Consider the following 20,134-nt stretch of genomic DNA (forward strand, 5'->3'; position numbering starts at 1 on the left):
TCAGAAAACATTAGAAACCAGTATTTGACCAATAAACAAAACAATTGACAAAACTTGAACTATGAAATATGTTAAACTTTGGTGAGCTTCAGCGGGGTAATGCCATATAGGAGCTCCCTCACAAATACCCAGGGGTTAAATTGGGCTGGGGGTGTCCGGGGCTAAGCCCTGGCACATAAGACGATGCTCTGACGTCATCACCCTCACACATTTGTCATATGTTTACAAAAAAGGATATATATGTTAAGACTTTTCTCGTTCTTAATATAGACTATATTTAGGGTCTATATGTGTTGACTTTACTTTAAAATAGCAGATCTCTGTGACCGGATATAGTTTGGCTTAGACCCCGGCCCCACACGGTAAAACGCATACGCAAACGCAAAAAAGGCTTCCGTTCACACGCATTCGATTCATTAACGTGTCCGTTCACACTAGACCGCTGGAAATGCTGGAAACAATGTAGTACATATGTCAGGCCTGTAAGTGGCGCTGCTGCCGCCCGAAATACACCAAAAGCAGCGAAGAAGACACCGGAGCATGGTTGCCATGGTTGCCATTTTGTTTATTCTCCGCGGTGGACGGCGTGTTCTCCTGCTGTATCTCTCAGGTAGTCCACCAGCAGATGAAAAACACCCACCTCTCCGCCTCTTCCAAGGAACGAGGGGACCGTGCGGCAGTTTCCGTAAAAAAAATGTTCCGCCGGTCAACATGTCCGTTAAAGTTTAAATCTTCCGTACAAAATTAGGAAAGTGCCGGTCAGAGGTCTTCTTTGTTATTTATTGAGCTTTAAAACAAATTGATAACGACTCTGTTCTCTGTATAATAATATAATAATATTTAATAAACGGTGACTACCTCTCTTTTTCTCCCCCTCTTCTGACAGCCCAGCAGCAGCAGGAGACGTGGGGAGAGGGAGGCGGGCTCTTTCATCGTTATCAGAAAATGATCATATAGGGCACACACGGAGCCGTTGGACCCGCAGAGCGTTGCGTATACCGGTCTACCCACCTTGGGACCCGTTACCGTAGCCGTTTATTCCCCCCCCCCCCCCTTCACACACACAGAGCGGAGCAAGGCAACGAAACTTAAAATAATAAGCAGCATTTTACGGCGCGCTATGCATGGAGCCGCCTTGTGGGGTTTCCCGACATGTCGTTTCAGTAAATGAAAGGGTGTTTCATGTTGTCGTTGCTGTGAACCTTCTTAATACCTTGGAAAATGCCGTTTAATACTTTTTAATAGCCTTAATTTTCGCTAAATTGATTGATCAACTTTTAATACTTTTTAAGACCCCGCGGACACCCTGGAAAAGGAGGGTTTTGTGTATGCATGATGAGTTAAAATTGAGAACCTGGGAAGAGGTGTATTCTGGCTTTTTGCCAATCACGTTAGTCATGTGACCCTCATCACATTTCACCCAGTTGTTTCTACCACACACACAACAAACACACATGAGTGTTGACACAATGCAAACAAATGATTCAGCGTTTTGTATCACAAAGGAGGAAACTAGTTTGATAAAAATATGGCAAAACTACAGGAAGTAAATGGTAGGTCTAATTGTTATATCCTTAAAGAGTATCATTCAGTAAATTAAAATGTTTCCTTATATGAGTTGTTGCCATACATACTCGTATAATGCTAAACTCTGTAGTTAGTTACTTATTTGTACTCATCAAAGTGAATGCTATCTCACTGATATCAGCCCCACTGTGTTCTGCTCGATAGCCGTACAATATCCAATCACTGATAGTGGAAACAAACATTTCTTCCTACAAACTTTTACACAAAAATACATCAACTTATATTTTTTTAATTATGATTTAGCAACAGGAAATGTGTCATGAAATACAAATGATGTGTAAACCAGGCCTTCCTGTTCAGTGTTTAGTGCTCGAGTCTCTGCTTTCTCAGACCAAGCATCTAGTTTATTTGACTGTTTTCTTAACTCACAATCACATATTTACAGATGTCTTTGATTCATAAGCCATTTTACCAGTAATCAATTATAAAACCTGGAATTTAAATATACAAGTTAACAGTTATTAACCAAACACATTTGAACACAAATGAGGATGTATCATATTATTTAGCTTCATTTTAGTTTTTCTAGCACTATAACTATTACACATATTGTATTAAGTACACAGTAGAGGTATTAATAGGCCTTTCTATTAAATGAAGCTTTATAACAATTTATTATAAAACATTTAATGTTATTATCAATTCTAACTATAGCTTGACAAATTTGATGTCATTAGAAACAACCTTTTTTTTTTTTTAAAGTTACAATAAATCTATAGCTTTATCCATCGATCATATAGATATTCTCCATATGTGTTACGATTAATTGTTGAAGAGATAATTATTGGATTGTTGAGTAGATTAATGAATCCACTTATGTGTTGTATACAGAATCTAAACCATATGTTAATCAGTCACCACAGTAAATGTATCTTTTGGAAAATAAGATGGAAACTATACAGTTTTGACTCTAAAAATCGATGTTCGTTCCCTTGAATGAAAACAAATCAACAGATGAAATAAGATAAGTGATTAGGTGACTCTGACAGGAGAGATGATCAGAGGTGCAGTGTTTTCACGGCCACATTTAAGACCAGGACTAAAAAATGGGTAGAGTTTCTCAGTGAAGGAGCAGCCAGTGAAGGAGTAGATCAGAGCTGCAGCATCTACGTCATAAAAGGAGACCAGACCCTTCTCATAATCCACAAACACCCCCACCTTCTTTGGCCTTGACTTCAGAGAGAGACGGACTGAAGGATCAGCAAGAGCTTTGTACTCATTTCCATTTCTCAGACATATAGTCCAGTAACCGAACTGAGAGCTCAGTGTGATATCTCCCTTCCTGTTGATCGACTCTCTGGCCACTCCTAAATCCCATTCAGTCTTTCTTTTAACTTGAACCTCAAAGTAAAATCTGCCTGAAGAGAAACTCTGCTTTCCTAAAACACAGATATCATCAGAGAATCTCTCTGGGTTGTTTGGGAGCCTTATCTTTACATCACCATACCTCACTTGTTTCCCATCATCAGACAGGATGAAAGTGGGATGTGCAGTATCAGGATCAAGAGTCACATCCACTGCGTACCTCTGGACCCTCTTCAGCTCAGCTTCAATCAGCTTCTTCATCTCTTTACTGAGTGTCTCCTCCAGCTGAACCACAGCTCTCACCACAGCTCCCTTCACAGTCCCTTCATATGATGATGGAGGGATGCTGACCTTTCTCCAGTCCTTGGTGGGTGATGGGTGTTGGATGTTTAGGGAATGGACACCCTGGAGAACGTGGAGGTGGTCTTCAGACCGTGAGAGATGCTCAACTTTTGCAACTCTCTTCTTCAGCTGAGAGATTTCCTGTTCCAGCTCTTTGATGAAGTCTTCAGCCTGTTTCATTATCATGTTCTGCTTCCCTTCTATTGTTTGGATGAACTCATTCAGGTTTCTCTCAACAGACTTCTTCAGAGCAGTGAAGACCTGAACTCCTTCTGCTTTCTCTCTGTCTGCTACTTTCTTACTGAGGTCCACTGAGTGTTTGAGCTCCTCAATCTTCAGTCGTCTCTTCCGGATCATTTCCTCACTTCTAGCCTCTTTATTTCCCAGCGCTGCCTTCTCCCCTTCATATCCTTCTTTCAGAGGAACCACATCATGCATCTTGTGGTCTAAAACAGTGCAAAGCAAACAGACACATGTCTGGTCGGTCTTACAGAACAGCTCCAGAGGTTTATTGTGCTTCAGACACATCCTGTCTTCCAGGTTCTCCACAGGGTCGATCAGCTGATGTCTTTTCAGACCTGACATTGTCAGATGAGGCTCCAGGTGAGTCTCACAGTAGGAGGTCAGACACACCAGGCAGGACTTCAGGGCCTTCAGTTTGGTTTCAGTGCAGACGTCACAGGGAACTTCTCCTGGTTTGAAGACTTGTTGCTCTGAGCTGCTGCTGGCTTTCTGTTGAGCCGACTGTCTGAACTGAGCGACCATCTCAGAGATGAAAGTGTTGACCCTCAAATTTGGTCTTGTATTAAAAGCCTCTTTACACATGGGACACTGGCACCTGTCATTTCTATCCCAGTGTTCAGTGATACAGTCTTTACAGAAGTTGTGTCCACATGGTATAGCGACTGGATCAGTGAACACATCCAGACAGATGGAGCAGAGGAACTGATCTTCAGATGGCAGGTAGCTTGCAGCAGCCATATCTACACACATAATGAGAAAGAAAAGAGAAAACATTTGAAACATCAATCATCAATTCAAATCATATATTGTTTTAAAGAAAGAAGTCTGAGTCTGAGTCTCTCTCTCTCTCTAAGCCCCCCCCCCACACACACAATTTTTTGAGTGTAGCAGCTGGTATGTTAAAGGGCCCATGTCATGCTTTTCCGGTTATTACCCGTCCCCTTGTGTGTTATTAAGGTTTTTATGCATGTGAACGGTCTGCAGAGTCAAAAAACCTCAAAGTACACCCTGTAGGGCAGGGATGGGCAACTTTGATGGTGGTGGGGGCCACATCATTTATGTACTGGACACCAGGGGGCTGCAGATTCACTTGGCTGACACACACACACACACACACACACACACACACACACACACACACACACACACAAATTCCATGTATTGTATGTAATTATTAATAAATATGCTAAGTCTTCATTGACATTTTACAATCTTTCAGGGAACATCCTCTAATAAGCTCACTAAACAAATATCAGTTCACAGAAATGTTATTTAATTTGTGCAAGTGGCATGTTTGTATTGAACAGGTTATTTAACAGTGGAATAAGACTATTTTTAAACTATTGGAAAGCACGGAAAATGTGTGTGCATTGAGATTAAACATTAAGATGACATAAACATGAAGTCATGAACACTAACCCAGACATTAGTTGTCTAACTTGAACCTAAGACACTTGTAGCCTGTCTCTGCATTTCCCTTATTCCACAATAAGGGGAATGTCAACACAGACACCTGTCAACCCACACTCTGCTGTTCCTCAGCGCCGCTCCCCCTCCCTCCCGCTGAAATTATGAATGAAAAGTGTAGTAATCATAGATAACACGGCAGGGTCCGTGACAGTTTTTTTCATCTGATTTCAAATAAACAAAGTCTTGGTTTTTAGAATATTAAACTTGTTCCGCCAAATTCAGATGATAAATACAGCCTTTAAGCTTGCAAAGGCATAATTACAAGCGGTAACTTAACGTCACAGCAGGCATAACAACAGCCGGTGTTTCATGTGAGTGTTTCCCTGGGAAATGGAATTGCAAGGAATCTGGGTGTGACCCTAGATAACAAACTGTCCTTCACTGCAAACATCGCTGCTACAACCCGCTGCTGCAGAGACACTCTTTACAACATCAGGAGGATACGTCGGACCCAGAAAACAACGCAGGTTCTGGTCCAGGCTCTCGTCATCTCACGCCTAGACTACTGCAACTCCCTCCTGCCTGGTCTGCCTGCATGTGCCATCCGACCTCTGCAGCTCATCCAGAATGCAGCGGCTCGTCTGGTCTTCAACCTTCCAACATTTTCCCACACCACTCCGCTCCTCCGCTCCCTTCACTGGCTTCCGGTAACTGCTAGAATCCATTTCAAGACACTGGTACTTGCGTACCATGCTGCGAATGGATCTGGCCCTTCCTACATCCAGGACATGGTTAAACCGTACACCCCAGCACGTGCACTCCGCTCTGAATCGGCCAAACAGCTCACTGCACCCGCACTGCGAGGGGGACCCAAGTTCCCATCAGCAAAAACACGTGGGTTTACTATCCTGGCTCCAAAATGGTGGAATGAGCTCCCCATTGAAATCAGGACAGCAGAAAGCTTACACATCTTCCGGCGCAGACTGAAAACTCATCTCTTTCGACTCCACTTCGAGCGATATAATTACTAACAAAGAACTGCTAACAGAGCACTTATATACTAATAAAGGACTGGGTTATCTAAAGCCAGTTAAGTTAGTAGCACTTGAAATGTTTGGCTCTATGAAACCTGATGTAGGCCTACTTATATGATTCTGTTTTCTTCAAGGTTGTATCTTCCTGGTCGAATGTATTTACTGTAAGTCACTTTGGATAAAAGCTTCAGCTAAATGCAATGTAATGTAATGAAACAAACACAATACACACAAACGCGTCACATATTATTTCGCGATTTATTTCTGTCCATCTCGCATGCGGCCGTCGTATTTAATTTGGACGTCGCGTCTATATGGCGACACGCACCACCTAAGGTATGGAAGGGTAAATATAATCAGATGTACTCACCAGTGTTTGACAGAGACTCTGCTGTGTTGTTGAGAAAGATCTGATGAACTCAGTTTGTATTTTATTTAGACAGAAACGGAGACTAGTCTCGACCGCAACACGTGTGGCTGCCTCTCTAACTAACTTAACTTTCGTTTTCTGAGTGTGACGTGTAAGCTCTCCTCTTTCCAGTGTAGCTCCTCCTCTCACTGCAGCTGGTGTTTCCCTCCCTCTGATCTGCATGGGTTTTGAGAAATACCAGGTTTTCTCTGATAGTTAGGAAGCAAAGCTTTTGCTTTAGAGATGTATCAAGCTGTTTCTAATCTTTATTATTATGAACGTTTTCAGTTACATTTATTGGAAACACATGTCAGTAAAATGTCATGGATGACATAATCTACATAGTTAAAGACTTATTTCCATTATAGTACTTAATGAATTTGAACTATACTGGTTTCCCGTCTCCCACCGCATCAACTACAAAATACTGGTCGTAGCCACAGAGAGGGCGGGCATGGCCAAGGTGAGCACAAACAGTCCTTATTGTCTTGTAACCATGGTTGTAACCTTTCCTCCTATCTCCTGTCAATCATGTACAGTGTGCTTCATAGTAAGAGGAAAATGGTTAAGTTGAAAAATATATACAAATATTTCTCAGTGACTCAAATATATAAAACATTTTACCTTAGGAAATCTCTGTGCAAACATCTCTGTATCTTATTTACCATATCATTGTTGTTGTTGTTGTTATATCACTGATATTTAGTTTTCACAATAAGCGTTTGCATCTTGAAAAGTACGAGTGGCTCACAGATCAGATCTGATTATTGAAAAGAAACAGTTTGACTTCCTGTTGCTGACGGCTGTTTGTCCCGCAGTCCCGACCAGAAGGACGCTGAGGCGGTACAGAAGTTCTTCCTGGAGGAGATCCAGCTGGGACACACACACACACACACACACACACACACACACACAAACACACACACACACACACACACACACACACACACACACACACACACACACACACAGCTATTGGCTAGCGCTCCAACACATTGTACGCGATAGGTTAAGGATAAGGGGTGGGACATCTCTAAGCGGTTGACCAATCACAACAGAGCCGGCCAGCTAACCAATCAGAGCGGACTGGGCTCTGGTTTCAGACAGAGGGTGAAAAGAGGTGTTGTCACAGTAGAGACACTACATACTGATATGAACCCTGCCACTGAGGCCGGTGAGCCACCTGCGTCAGGGGTTCTACGGCCCGGCTCATCCGGCGCAGCCGGCCTTCGTTTCACCCCCCCTGCCAGACATCTGGCGGTGTGCGACAGCCACTGAGAACGAAGGCTCCGGTGGCGACATGGGCTGGAATCCTCAGAGTGCAGGGCCACACAGACACGGAGTGTCCCGGTGTGCCCCCACTGGATGAAAGCCTAGCGGCCCATCTGCTTCCGCAGACAGCCGGGTGGGCAGAGGGGAGAAGGCCCCTGCACCCACTGATGCTTGAATATCTGGATAAGATATTCAGGCTCGGGGCGCAGATGGCGGCGGCGACCAGTAATCTAGGTGTATTGGGAGTGTCGCTGATTTCCCTCAGCAGGACACTCCCGCTCCCCCGCCTGAGGACGGGAGTGATAACTCGGACAGCTGCATGGGCTAGATGAATAATCTGGTCCACTGTATGGCTACCGCAGCCGGTCGTGTGATGTCCCTGGCCACCGTGGCGTCGCGTTGCCACGGAAGGGCTCTTCGGATCGATATCCTCGGTCACCCAGCGCTTGTTGGGGCAGAACCTCTGCTCCGCGCGTTCCTCTATGAGTTTGTTTTAAAAGAAGGAAAAGTCAAAGAAGCCAGGATAAGGGTTAAACAATAATCTGTTTTAATGGTAAAACATACAATACATCACCCAATCACCTAATCACGAAGCACTCTGCAACAGCAGCTTCAAAATGCAGAATGCTCCGGGCCCAAGTTCTACCACTGCGTGAGACACGTCTCAGGAACGGCAAGTCAAAAACAAGAGCGCCGATCTTCAAAATGATCACAACATTTATACACAGGTGGGGAGGAGTTGTATCGCTTGCTCCTCCCTAGCTATTTGTTATTGGCGAGTTCACTTCTGAGCGAGCTAGCCAGTGAGTTATCAGTGTTCCATTGGTCGGTTTCACTTCTGATGCTTTGGAGTAATATAATTTCACAGACAGAGGACTTTTTAACATAAATGAACACACGTTCTATCCTGCAGTTTATCACACAACAGTCACATGTTTTCCCCTCTGAAAGCTATGATTGTATAGATTTACCAGTCATCATCTCATGACATCTTTAGGATTAGGTAAATAACAAAGGTTAATTGTTCCCATACCCTAAGGCCATCTCTAAACTTCCCTTCCACTCCAAAGTTAGCTTTCTGGAACGGACACATTTAAAAATGAGAACAAAGGACTATGGTCTCTCTAACTTGGATGACCTAATTCTCAAAGCCTCTTTTGGGGTCTATAGGAAATGAATCATTAATTTAACAAGACTTTAATTGCATTATATTTGAGGAAAACCCCCTTTGGCTTAATCAATAATAGTTTTAGGAATTAACAGAGGAAGCCAGAGACTCAGGGCCTCTTCAGAGGTCTGGGAACCTCTAAGCAGATGTCAAAAGGTCATTTGTATTATACCTAACCACAGATAGCCAAAAAAAACACCCCTTTGATTACACATAAAAGTGGAAGAAAAGACTATTGCGATATATTTAAAAGAGGAAAAATTTACTTTGTCCCTTCAAATTTAACACACACAAATATATGTGGTGACATTAAAATGAATATACCAGAATGACATCTTATTGAACTTTCTGCTATAAACACGTTATTTTAATACTTCAAATTATACTTTACGCTTAAGTCGCCTGGAGGGGGAGAGGGCGCTGCTCAGCCGCATGCTGCCGCTGGCTCATGTGGCTCATGTCTCTCCGCGGTAAGGCGAAGAGAGAGGCGCCGGTACAGAGCCCCTAGAGCTCCTGACGCGCCCTCTGCCTCCGCGGTCCATCCCGAGGTACCGGCCTAGTACCGGCCCTCACGAGGACGGACTGACCAAACCCGGCGGGCTCCCGCTCTTTCTCCGGCTCCGCCACAGCGAAGGGGTACCGGGTGGGGAGCTCCGTCCTCCAGGAGTTGACTGGCGGCGGGGGGGAAGCGTCCTGGCGGAGAGAAGTGATTTCTCCGGCCAGGATGCAAGGGCGAATCTCGCCTCCTCCCTGTTTAACCCGTTGGTATCAAAGTCTTCTTTTTAAAAATAAAAAAGACCCACACAGCCAATTAATGTTGACCGTAAAGTTTCCTCACTCGCTGCCCAGGTTGTAACTCCAGTAAAGGAGGCATCTAGTGCACATGCGCGGGTGAGAGTGATAAACTATGCTGTTGAATGTTTGGGTGAAAGCATCATGGCGGAGCGCGCGCTCCCACGAGAGCGCTCCCACGAAAGCGCGCCGCGGCGCGTTCAAGGACCTCAGTAGAGAGTCGGCCCTTTCTGTGTCGACCTCCCATGGGCAGAGCTTCCCTTCGCGGGGGATTTTGCGGCGGGACGGGTCACCAGAGGATCAGGCCTTGGTGGAAAAACAGGCAGTCTCTGCTGTGTGTACGCAAGACAGAGAGGGGGGGCATTATTCCCTGTACTTTCTGGTTCCCAAAAAGACAGACGAATTCAGGCCCATTCTGGGTCTTCGCAGTCTGAATCTCCACATTGCACGCGGACAATTACGGATGTTAACTATAAAACAGTTACTGGGACTGGTGCAGCCAGGCGATTGGTTTACAACCATCGACCTGAGGGACGCTTACTTTCATGTCAAGATTGCTCCGAAAACACAGAAAGTATTTGCGTTTTGCCTTCCAGGGGATAGCCTGAGAGTACAACAGGCTACCGTTCGGCTACTCGCTGCCCCCACGCACGTTCAGCAAATGTGTGGCCACAGTGCTCCAGCCGCTGCGTGGCCATGGCATGAGAGTTTTCTTTTATCTGGACGACCTCATAGTTATCTGGGGAGAGCTATAGGTGGGTGCTGGTCTCTAACAGAGACACGGCACAGCAACCCCCTGGCGCTACGGGCAGTAGTGTTGGTCCTGCAGCATTTCAAACCCTTAATTCAGGGGAGACATGTAATGGTCAGGAGCGACAACAGCGCCACAGTGGCATATATCAACAGGCAGGGCGGAGTCCGCTCCGCCGCTTTGTTGAACACAGCAGAGGAATTATGGTTATGGGCTTCAGAGGTGGTGTTATCTCTGAGAGCCCTCCACATTCTGGGTCTGGAGAACAGGGGGGCCGACCTCATGTCGAGGGGCGGACCCCTGCCAGGCGAGTGGGCGCTTCACCCGGAGGTGGTGAAGTGGATCTGGGCCCGGTTCGGAACAGCAGAGGTGGGTCTGTTCGCCAGCCGGCGCAGCAGCCACTGCGCCCTGTCTCCATGGCTTTGAGCGACAACCCGCCCTCCTCGACGAACGGGGCCGCCTGGCTCCTCCATCCCCACCACGTCGAGGTCCTGGTCCTCCGCCTCTTCCAGCGCGACATATACTGCTCCTGGAAGTGCTCCAGACGTCGGCGGCGGCTGTGCCGCGGAATCAGGCGGCAGGCCGCCACGTGGTCAGACCCCAGGCACTCGAAGCATCGGCGGTGGAGATCGGCACCTACAATCAATCCCGGGCACGAAGGGCAGGGCCGTTGCTCCAAAAGTGGGGAGTCCATGATTCAACTTCTCCAAACTTTTCAAACTTTTGTCTCTCGTCTTAGCGCTCAGTTGTTCCTTGCTCACTGAAGAGGCCGCGAGGCAGCCTTATATACGGTGGGCTTGTGCGCGCATTCAGGTAGGCCCGCCCCAGGAGGCCGGCTACGGTTATAGATATGTCAGTTGGTGATGATTGAGAGGTAGTACTCATAGAGTCCAGTAGAGGGCGGAGCCTGTGTGAGATATAACCTATATTTTCCTTGCTGTTTGCCAGAGTTGCATGCTTGAGCCTGTCAGACTTAAATGGTCATGGTTGCTCATGGCTTGTTAGAAGTTATCAAACTTCTTTCTTTAAAACAATATATGATATGAATTGATGATTGATGTTTCAAATGTTTTTTCTTTTCCCCCCTCATTATGTGTGTAGATATGGCTGCTGCAAGCTACCTGCCATCTGAAGAGCCATTTCTTTGCTCCATCTGTCTGGACTTGTTCACTGATCCAGTCACCACATCATGTGGACACAACTTCTGTAAAGAGTGCATCACTGAACACTGGGATATAAATTACAGTTGCCCCATGTGTGTCCCATGTGTAACGAGGATTTTACCACAAGACCGGATTTGAGAGTCAATGCTTTTATCTCTGAGATGGTAGCTCAGTTCAGACAGTCGGCTAAACAGAAAGCCAGAAGCAGCAGCAGCTCAGAGCAACAAGTCTTCAAACCAAGGGAAGTTCCCTGTGACATCTGCACTGAAACCAAACCCAAACTGAAGGCCCTGAAGTCCTGCCTGGTGTGTCTGACCTCCTACTGTGAGACTCACCTGGAGCCTCATCTGACAATGTCAGGTCTGAAAAGACATCAGCTGATCGACCCTGTGGAGAACCTGGAAGACAGGATGTGTCCGAAGCACAATAAACCTCTGGAGCTGTTCTGTAAGACCGACCAGACATGTGTCTGTATGCTCTGCACTGTTTCAGACCACAAGATGCATGATGTGGTTCCTCTGAAAGAAGGATATGAAGGGAAGAAGGCAGCGCTGGGAAAGAAAGAGGCTAGAATTCAGGAAATGATCCAGAAGAGACGACTGAAGATTGAGGAGCTCAAACACTCAGTGGACCTCAGTAAGAAAGTAGCAGACAGAGAGGTAGCAGAAGGGGTTCAGGTCTTTACTGCTCTGAAGGAGTCTGTTGAGAAAAACCTGAATGAGTTCATCCAAACAATAGAAGGGAAGCAGAACATGAGAATGAAACGGGCTGAAGACTTCATCAAAGAGCTGGAACAGGAAATCTCTCAGCTGAAGAAGAGAGTTGCAAAAGTTGAGCATGTCTCACGGTCTGAAGACCACCTCCACGTTCTCCAGGGTGTCCAGTCCCTAAACATCCAACACCCATCACTCACCAAAGACTGGACAAAGGTCAGCATCCCTCCATCATCGTATGAAGGGACTGTGGTGAGAGCTGTGGTTCAGCTGGAGGAGACACTCAGCCAAGAGATGAAGAAGCTGATTGAAGCTGAACTGAAGAGGGTCCAGAGGTACGCAGTGGATGTGACTCTTGATCATAATACAGCACATCCTGAACTCATCCTGTCTGTAAAACATCAACTGTGATGGTGATGTGGAAAAGAATCTCCCAGACAAAAGAGAAAACATTTCTGAATGTCATCATGTTTTAGGAAAGCAGAGTTTCTCTTCAGGCAGATTTTACTTTGAGGTTCAAGTTAAAGGAAAGACCGAGTGGGATTTAGGAATGGCCAGAGAGTCGATCAACAGGAAGGGAGCGATCAAACCGAGCCCTCAGGGGGGTTTCTGGTCTTTTTGGTTGAGAGATGGAAATGAATACAAAGCTAATGATGATCTGTCGGTCAGTATCTCTCTGAAGTCTCAGCCTCAGAAGGTGGGGGCAGTGGTGGCGCCAGGGTATTGCTGGGGTAGGCTACAGCCATACCAAGAAATGGCTTAGCCCCACCATGAAAAATGATGTTAAAGTAGCAAAATAAAGTCTGCCAACTCGCACAGAGTAAATTGCACAGACAGCAGTTAGTAAGATTGATTCCAGTAGCCACTTGTCTGGAAATACCGAAGACTAGAAACGGTTTTGAAATCTTTTGTCACGTAGTGATCGTCTTCTCAATAGAACATCTTTGATAATGTCTTCTGGCCAATTAGAATTACAATAACGGCGTGGTGTTGTTGCAGGAAATCCCGATGGAGAATGCTTTTGCTGTAGTACATCTCTATATACATAGATACAACATTACGTGTTGATAGAAATCAACACGTAATGAAATAAGACCCCACGGTTTGATGATTGATAGGTGTGTGGGCTGTCTTTCATTTTGACACACAGAACAATGGGGGTTATCCACCCTTACCCACAATGCAAAGTAATTCACACAGCCTCTTCCCTCTTCTCTCTGTGAGCAGCAGCAGCTTCAGCTTTCAGAACAAAGTAACAAAAAACTAAAATGGCATTCATTTTTTAAAATGTATCGTGTAGTAATAGATTTATTTATTTTTCTTCTCAAGGGAGCACCATAATGTCTATTTTATAGTATTTCAAAAAATCTCCTGTGGGAGAATCTCCCCAGACCCCCTGCAGGGGTTGGGTTTTCAGCATGTCAACTCTTTCACTTGAAAGTTTAACGCAAACTCTAACGGTTAGAGTTTGCGTGGAGGACCGCAAATTTTCCCGTCAAGTTAGTATTTTATAAATCGCAAAACTTGCGTAGAAACTGGCGTACGCCATTTTTTCAGCATATATCCCTTTATAAATGAGGCCCCTGATCATCTCTCCTGTCAGAGCAGGCCCGGTTCTACGGGGGTGCATAAGGGTGCATTGCACCCTCACATCACATTTGTCAAGCTACAGTTAGAGTTGATAATAACATTAAATGTGTTATTGGTGTAAAGCTTAATTAAAGAGAAAGGCCTATTACATGCCTCTACTGTATATTTATTTTATATGTGTAATAGTTATACTGCTAGAAAAAGTAAAAATGAAGCTAAATAATTAGATAAATCCTCATTTGTGTTAAAAATTGTTTGGTTAATAACTGTTAACTTGTATATTTACACACCAGGTTTTATATTGATTACTGGTAAAATGGCTTATGAATCAAAGAACACAGTAAAATAAACTAGATGTTTGGTCTGAGAAAGCAGGGACTCGAGCACTAAACAGGAAACACTGGTTTACACATCAGTTGTATTTCATGACACATTTCCTGTGGCTAATTCACATAAAAGAAATATATAAGTTGATGGCTTTTTGTGTGAAGAGCTTGTAGGATGAAATGTTTGTTTCCACTATCAGTGATTGGATATTGTACGGCTGTAGAGCAGAAAACAGTGGTGCTGATATCAGTGAGATAGCATTCACTTTTATGAGTGAAGGCAGTCACTATAACACAAAGACTACTCTTTACTATGACGTAACTAACTACAGAGCTTAGTATTATACAAATATTTATGCCAACAAGTAATACAAGGAAGAATTAGGTTTGATGTCATGATATTTTTTAAGGATATAACAGTTAGACCTACCATTTGCTTCCTGTAGTTTTGCCATATTTTTATAAAACTAGTTTCCCCCCTTGTGATATAAAACGCTGAATCAACATGATGTCCTACATTTGTTTGCATTGTGTCAACACACATGTGTATTTGTTGTGTGTGGTAGAAACAACTGGGTGCAATGTGATCAGGGTCACATGACTAACGGGGGTTGGCAAAAAGCCAGAATACACCTCTTCCCAGTTTCTCAATGTTAACTCATCATGCATACACAAAACCCTCTTTTTCTTATAGTTTGAAAAAATGCCTTTTCAAATGATTTCCCTCCCAGCACATTTTTATAATCATTGAACTAAACAAGAACTCAATTTGAAACGGATTAAATATGTTGTCTTTCATCCAAGATAACAATCTTGATAAGCACCATTTTAAATTAAAAAAAATATATACTAATTTCAATTTGTTGTTTGTGTGATTAATGTGTTCAGCATTATTTATATGACAGGAAACAAGTCTTAAAAACACAATAGGAAAACGTGATGGGTTTCCGTATGTCAAGGATCAAAACTAATCTATAAATTAGGCAAGATTTTTTTTAAAACATGGCAAATAGCCTTTTATTTTTATTTTTATTTCAGTGGTTAAAAACAGAGTATATATTAAGGTAAGCAGGATTACATTTTATCTCATTTTAGATTCTAAAAAAAAAATATCTGCTGTTTTATTTGTTCTTCAAAGTTATGCGTGAAAAATCTCCTCACATTTTTATAAGGCCTTTTGAGCCAGATTTAAAAATACTAAATAAATGGTATTGCAAAAATAGTACTGTGGTATGTAATGCAAGTTTAACAGGATAATACGATATAGACCTCAGCACTGCTTCCATTATGTTTTTGTTGTTTTACTACAGTAACACACTTCCACCACTTCCTGGTGTTATGGTGCAGAGTGTCCACTGGATGGAGCACAGCACAAAGGAAACATAAGCATGGAGTCACTGTACTGTAAACCAAACACTGATATATGAGGAGACACAGTTTGTGATAAACATGTACAGGATAACCTCTCATGATGACCAAGGACAAATGGGTTTTTGCAATGGTGGTCAATGTAATAGTTCAACTATGACCATACTACCTGCATATGTCTTTGTCAAGAGATTTTAGTATTCACAGCTTTTGACACACCTCATCCCTCCCATCTGTAAAGTAGAAACTGTGCTTCCTAACTATCAGAGAACACCTGGTATTTCTCAATACCCATGCAGATCAGAGGGAGGGAACAAACCAGCAGACAGTGAGAGGAGGAGCTACAGTGGAAAGAGGAGAGCTTATACGTCACACTCAGGAAACGAATGTTGCGTTAGTCAGAGAGGCAGCCACACTGCAGTCGAGAATAGCCTCCGTTTCTGTCTACAGAAAATACAAACTGATTTAATCAGATCTTTCTCAACAACACAGCAGAGTCTCTGTCAAACACTGGTGAGTACAGCTGATTATATTTACACTGTCAACAAACAGGATTAACACAAAAGTCCAACTTGTTTTTCTCTAACAACATAACCATATAGACTATATGATATAGAGTCCACGTTAAACAGCTTAAACATTCTCTTTGTATCAGCTCTTAGTGCTTTAGTAACTTGTAACTGAATCTCTGTGGTGAGGAGTTTCACTTTCCTGCTATTATTATGGTTTGCTGATCACTTCCTACATAATGCTTTACCCATTTCCTCTAGCTGTTTCAAAATAATATCTTTCCATTGGAGAAACAGTTGGATGCTTTTAATGTGAAGCAGCCAGAGTAAATTAATTGTTATGGTCACGCAGTAAGAAGAGCATTGTTATTTTTCAATAAAAAAATGATCGAGAAAACCTATATTTTCATTGCTGTTTGCAGGGTCGGACTGGGGGGAAAAAGTGGCCCGGGGATTAATTGACAGACAGGCCCACTTAATGCGCAGCATGTATCGGCCGGCCGGCAACGAAAGTATGTTACTTAACAAAAAACCCTTTGCATTTAATGTTATTTTGGACCATTATTCATATAGTAATCACATTACCTGAGCCCTTGAGTTGCCTAGAGCAAAATAGTTACAGCATATATTTATTGATTTGAATGTTAACAGATCATTGATGCAATAACATTTGGACCCAATTTGCCTGACTTGACGCATGGAATAAAACATGGGCGTAGGAAGCATCCTCAATGTGGGTGAAACAATTTAACAGGGGGTGTGGGCCGGTGGTGGACCTCACCTCCTCTAGTGGGGTCCGGGGGCATGCTCCCCCGGGAAGATTTTGTTTTTTAAATGTTGAAGTGAAATGCATCAATCTGGTGCACTTTGAGAGCAACATTAGGGACTAAATCTATGGATACATCTCTCAACACCCATATGAAACAGAACTGTAAACAGAACTGTAAACAGATTGACTTTTTCTTTCAGCATTTATTTGAACAGCAAGTGGAGGAAAAAGTGACTGCACCCAAAACAATATACCTGCTAGCTAACTAGCCTAAACTCAGTAACAGAATGTGGGCAACACGTTCTACTCCACGGCCGCGCGACCTCTGAGTCAGTCTTCACTTCCCCCTTTTCTATCCTACGGACAGCCACTCCTCCTGAACCCCGTTTCCCAGCCACTCCCTGGAGGGGTGTGGCCACTTACAAATGTGGGCCGGTAGGATTTAGGCAAAACATTTTTTAATTCTTTTTTTTTTTTGGCCCTCCGGCCCACGCACAGCACCGGCCCACCAGGAAAACTCCCGGTATTCCCAATGGCCAGTCCGCCCCTGGCTGTTTGCCAGAGATGCATGCTTGACCCTGTCAGAGTTAAATGGTCACGGTTGCTCATGGCTTGTTACAAGTTATCAGACTTCTTTCTTTAAAACTATAATATGAATTGATGATTGATGTTTCAAATGTTTTTTCTTTTCTTTCACATGTGTGTAGATATGGCTGCTGCAAACTACCTGCCATCTAAAGATCAGTTCCTGTGCTCCATCTGTCTGGATTTGTTCACTGATCCAGTCACTATACCATGTGGACACAACTTCTGTAAAGACTGCATCACTGAACACTGGGATACAAGTGACAGGTGCCAGTGTCCCATATGTATAAAAGAGTTCAACACAAGACCTGAACTGCACGTTAACACTTTGTTCTCAGACATGGTCGCTCAGTTCAGACAGTCGGCTCAACAGAAAGCCAGCAGCAGCTCAGAGCAACAAGTCTTCAAACCAGGGGAAGTTCCCTGTGACGTCTGCACTGAAACCAAACTGAAGGCCCTGAAGTCCTGCCTGGTGTGTCTGACCTCCTACTGTGAGACTCACCTGGAGCCTCATCTGACAAAGTCAGTACTGAAAAGACATCAGCTGATCGACCCTGTGGAGAACCTGGAAGACAGGATGTGTCCGAAGCACGATAAACCTCTGGAGCTGTTCTGTAAGACCGACCAGACATGTGTCTGTATGCTCTGCACTGTTTTAGACCACAAGATGCATGATGTGGTTCCTCTGAAAGAAGGATATGAAGGTAAAAAGGCAGCGCTGGGAAAGAAAGAGGCTAGAATTCAGGAAATGATCCAGAAGAGACAACTGAAGATTGAGGAGCTCAAACACTCAGTGGACCTCAGTAAGGAAGATGCAGACAGAGAGGTAGCAGAAGGGGTTCAGGTCTTTACTGCTCTGAAGGAGTCTGTTGAGAGAAACCTGAATGAGTTCATCCAAACAATAGAAGGGAAGCAGAACATGAGAATGAAACGGGCTGAAGACTTCATCAAAGAACTGGAACAGGAAATCTCTGAGCTGAAGAAGAGAAGCTCTGTGGCGGAGCATCTCTCACGGTCTGAAGACCACCTCCATTTTCTCCAGGGTGTCCAGTCCCTAAACATCCAACACCCATCACTCACCAAGGACTGGACAAAGGTCAGCATCCCTCCATCATCATATGAAGGGACTGTGGTGAGAGCTGTGGTTCAGCTGGAGGAGACACTCAGCCAAGAGGTGAAGAAGCTGATTGAAGCTGAACTGAAGAGGGTCCAGAAGTACGCAGTGGATGTGACTCTTGATCCTAATACAGCAAATCCCGGTCTCATTCTGTCGCGTGATGGAAAACAAGTCCGTGATGGTGATGTTGAAAAGTATCTCCCAAACAACAGAGAAAGATTTTCTGATGATATCTGTGTTTTAGGAAAGCAGAGTTTCTCTTCAGGCAAATTTTACTTTGAGGTTCAAGTTAAAGGAAAGACAGAGTGGGATTTAGGAGTGGCCAGAAGGTCGATCAACAGGAAGGGAGATATTCCAATGAGCGCTGAAGATGGTTTCTGGATTATATGGCTGAGAGAGGGAAATGAGTACAAAGCCAATGATGAACCTGCAGTCCTTCTCTCTCTGAAGTCAAGGCCTAAGAAGGTGGGGGTGTTTGTGGATTATGAGGAGGGTCTGGTCTCCTTTTATGACGTAGATGCTGCAGCTCTTATCTACTCCTTTACTGGCTGCTCCTTCACTGAGAAACTCTACCCATACTTTAGCCCTGGTGGTAAATATGGCCGTAAAAACGCTGCCCCTCTGATCATCTCTCCTGTCTGAGTCACCTAATCACTGTTGTAGTCAGAACTGTATAGTTTCCATTTTATTTTCTACATAATAAGTTTACTGTGCTGATTGAATTAAATGTCATTCTTTATGTATAATTACATACAACACATTATTGGAAGCATTCATTTACTCAACAATTATCAAATCAACACTTATTCTAACACATATGGAGAATATATGTATTAAAGCTTTTATAAAGCCACAGGTAATTACTTTAACTTCAAGAAGGAGCCATTGTTTCCAAATACACCACATTTGTCAAGCTGAAGTTGTGATCAATAAGCAAAATAAATGTTTAACAGTGTGTCATAAAGGGTCATTTAAGAGAAAAGTCTATTCCATGCCTGTAGTGTCTACAAAATGAAATATGAATAATAGTATAGGTAAATGAAGCTAAATAATATGACATAAAAACGGTTTGGTTAATAACTGTTAACTTGTATATTTACATGCCAGGTGTTATAGTGAATACTGGTAAAAGGGCTTATGAATGAAAGACATCTGTAAATATGTGATTTTGAATTAAAAACATTAAAATAAACTGCATGTTGAACACAAGGTCTGAGAAAGCAGGGACTCGAGCACTAAACTGTGAACAGGAAAGCATAATTTACATATCATTTCTATTTCATGACACATTCCCTGTAGCTAATTCACAAATAAAATAATAACTTGTATTACATCTGGCTTTGAGTTTGAAGAGCTTGTAGGATGAAATGTGTGTTTCCACTAGCAGTGATTGGATATTGTGCGGCTGTAGAGCAGAAAACAGTGGGGCTGATATCAGTGAGATAGCATTCACTTTGATGAGTGAAGGCAGTCACTATAACACTAAACTACTCTTTACAATGAGGTAACTAACTACAGAGTTTAGTATTATACAAGTATTTATGCCAACAACTCATAAAAAGGAAAAAAAAGGGTTTGATTTAATGATAATCTTTAAGGATATAACAGTTTGACTTAAGCCCTACCATTTGCTTCCTGTAGTTTTGCCATCTTTTTATAAAACTAGTTTCCCCCCTTGTGA

The 20,134-nt window shown here is 43.5% G+C and overlaps 3 protein-coding genes across 5 annotated transcripts in view; 2 read left to right on the plus strand and 1 right to left on the minus strand.

Moving 5' to 3' along the window:
- The window catches only part of LOC307028375 (E3 ubiquitin-protein ligase TRIM21-like), a 33,480-nt gene extending 13,694 nt beyond the window's left edge, over positions 1 to 19,786 (plus strand). Inside the window, exons 1-2 of one of the 3 annotated variants that reach the window (XM_079663338.1) lie at positions 15,862 to 15,986; positions 17,459 to 19,786. In XM_079663338.1, coding sequence (XP_079519464.1) covers positions 17,461 to 19,095 — 1,635 coding nt within the window. In that variant the 5' untranslated portion in view covers positions 15,862 to 15,986; positions 17,459 to 17,460 and the 3' untranslated portion in view covers positions 19,096 to 19,786. Of the gene's footprint in view, positions 1 to 15,861; positions 15,987 to 16,362; positions 16,495 to 17,458 lie in introns of those variants that run through there. The other 2 variants (XM_079663337.1, XM_079663339.1) reach the window with 2 other exon arrangements.
- On the minus strand, positions 1,801 to 4,600 carry LOC307028333 (E3 ubiquitin-protein ligase TRIM39-like). Its single transcript, XM_079663268.1, has one exon. The coding sequence runs from the start codon at positions 4,258 to 4,260 to the stop codon at positions 2,560 to 2,562; it is 1,701 nt and encodes a 566-aa protein (XP_079519394.1). The 5' UTR covers positions 4,261 to 4,600; the 3' UTR covers positions 1,801 to 2,559.
- Positions 11,638 to 14,834, plus strand: LOC307045517 (E3 ubiquitin-protein ligase TRIM47-like; the record flags this gene model as incomplete). Its single annotated transcript, XM_079691211.1, has 1 exon — positions 11,638 to 14,834. One exon carries the CDS (start codon positions 11,638 to 11,640, stop codon positions 12,598 to 12,600), a length of 963 nt encoding a protein of 320 aa, XP_079547337.1. The 3' UTR covers positions 12,601 to 14,834.
- Positions 19,787 to 20,134: the final 348 nt, after the last annotated feature.

This window comes from Notothenia rossii (genome assembly GCF_949606895.1).
Source record: "Notothenia rossii genome assembly, chromosome: 1".
NCBI lineage: Eukaryota > Metazoa > Chordata > Actinopteri > Perciformes > Nototheniidae > Notothenia > Notothenia rossii.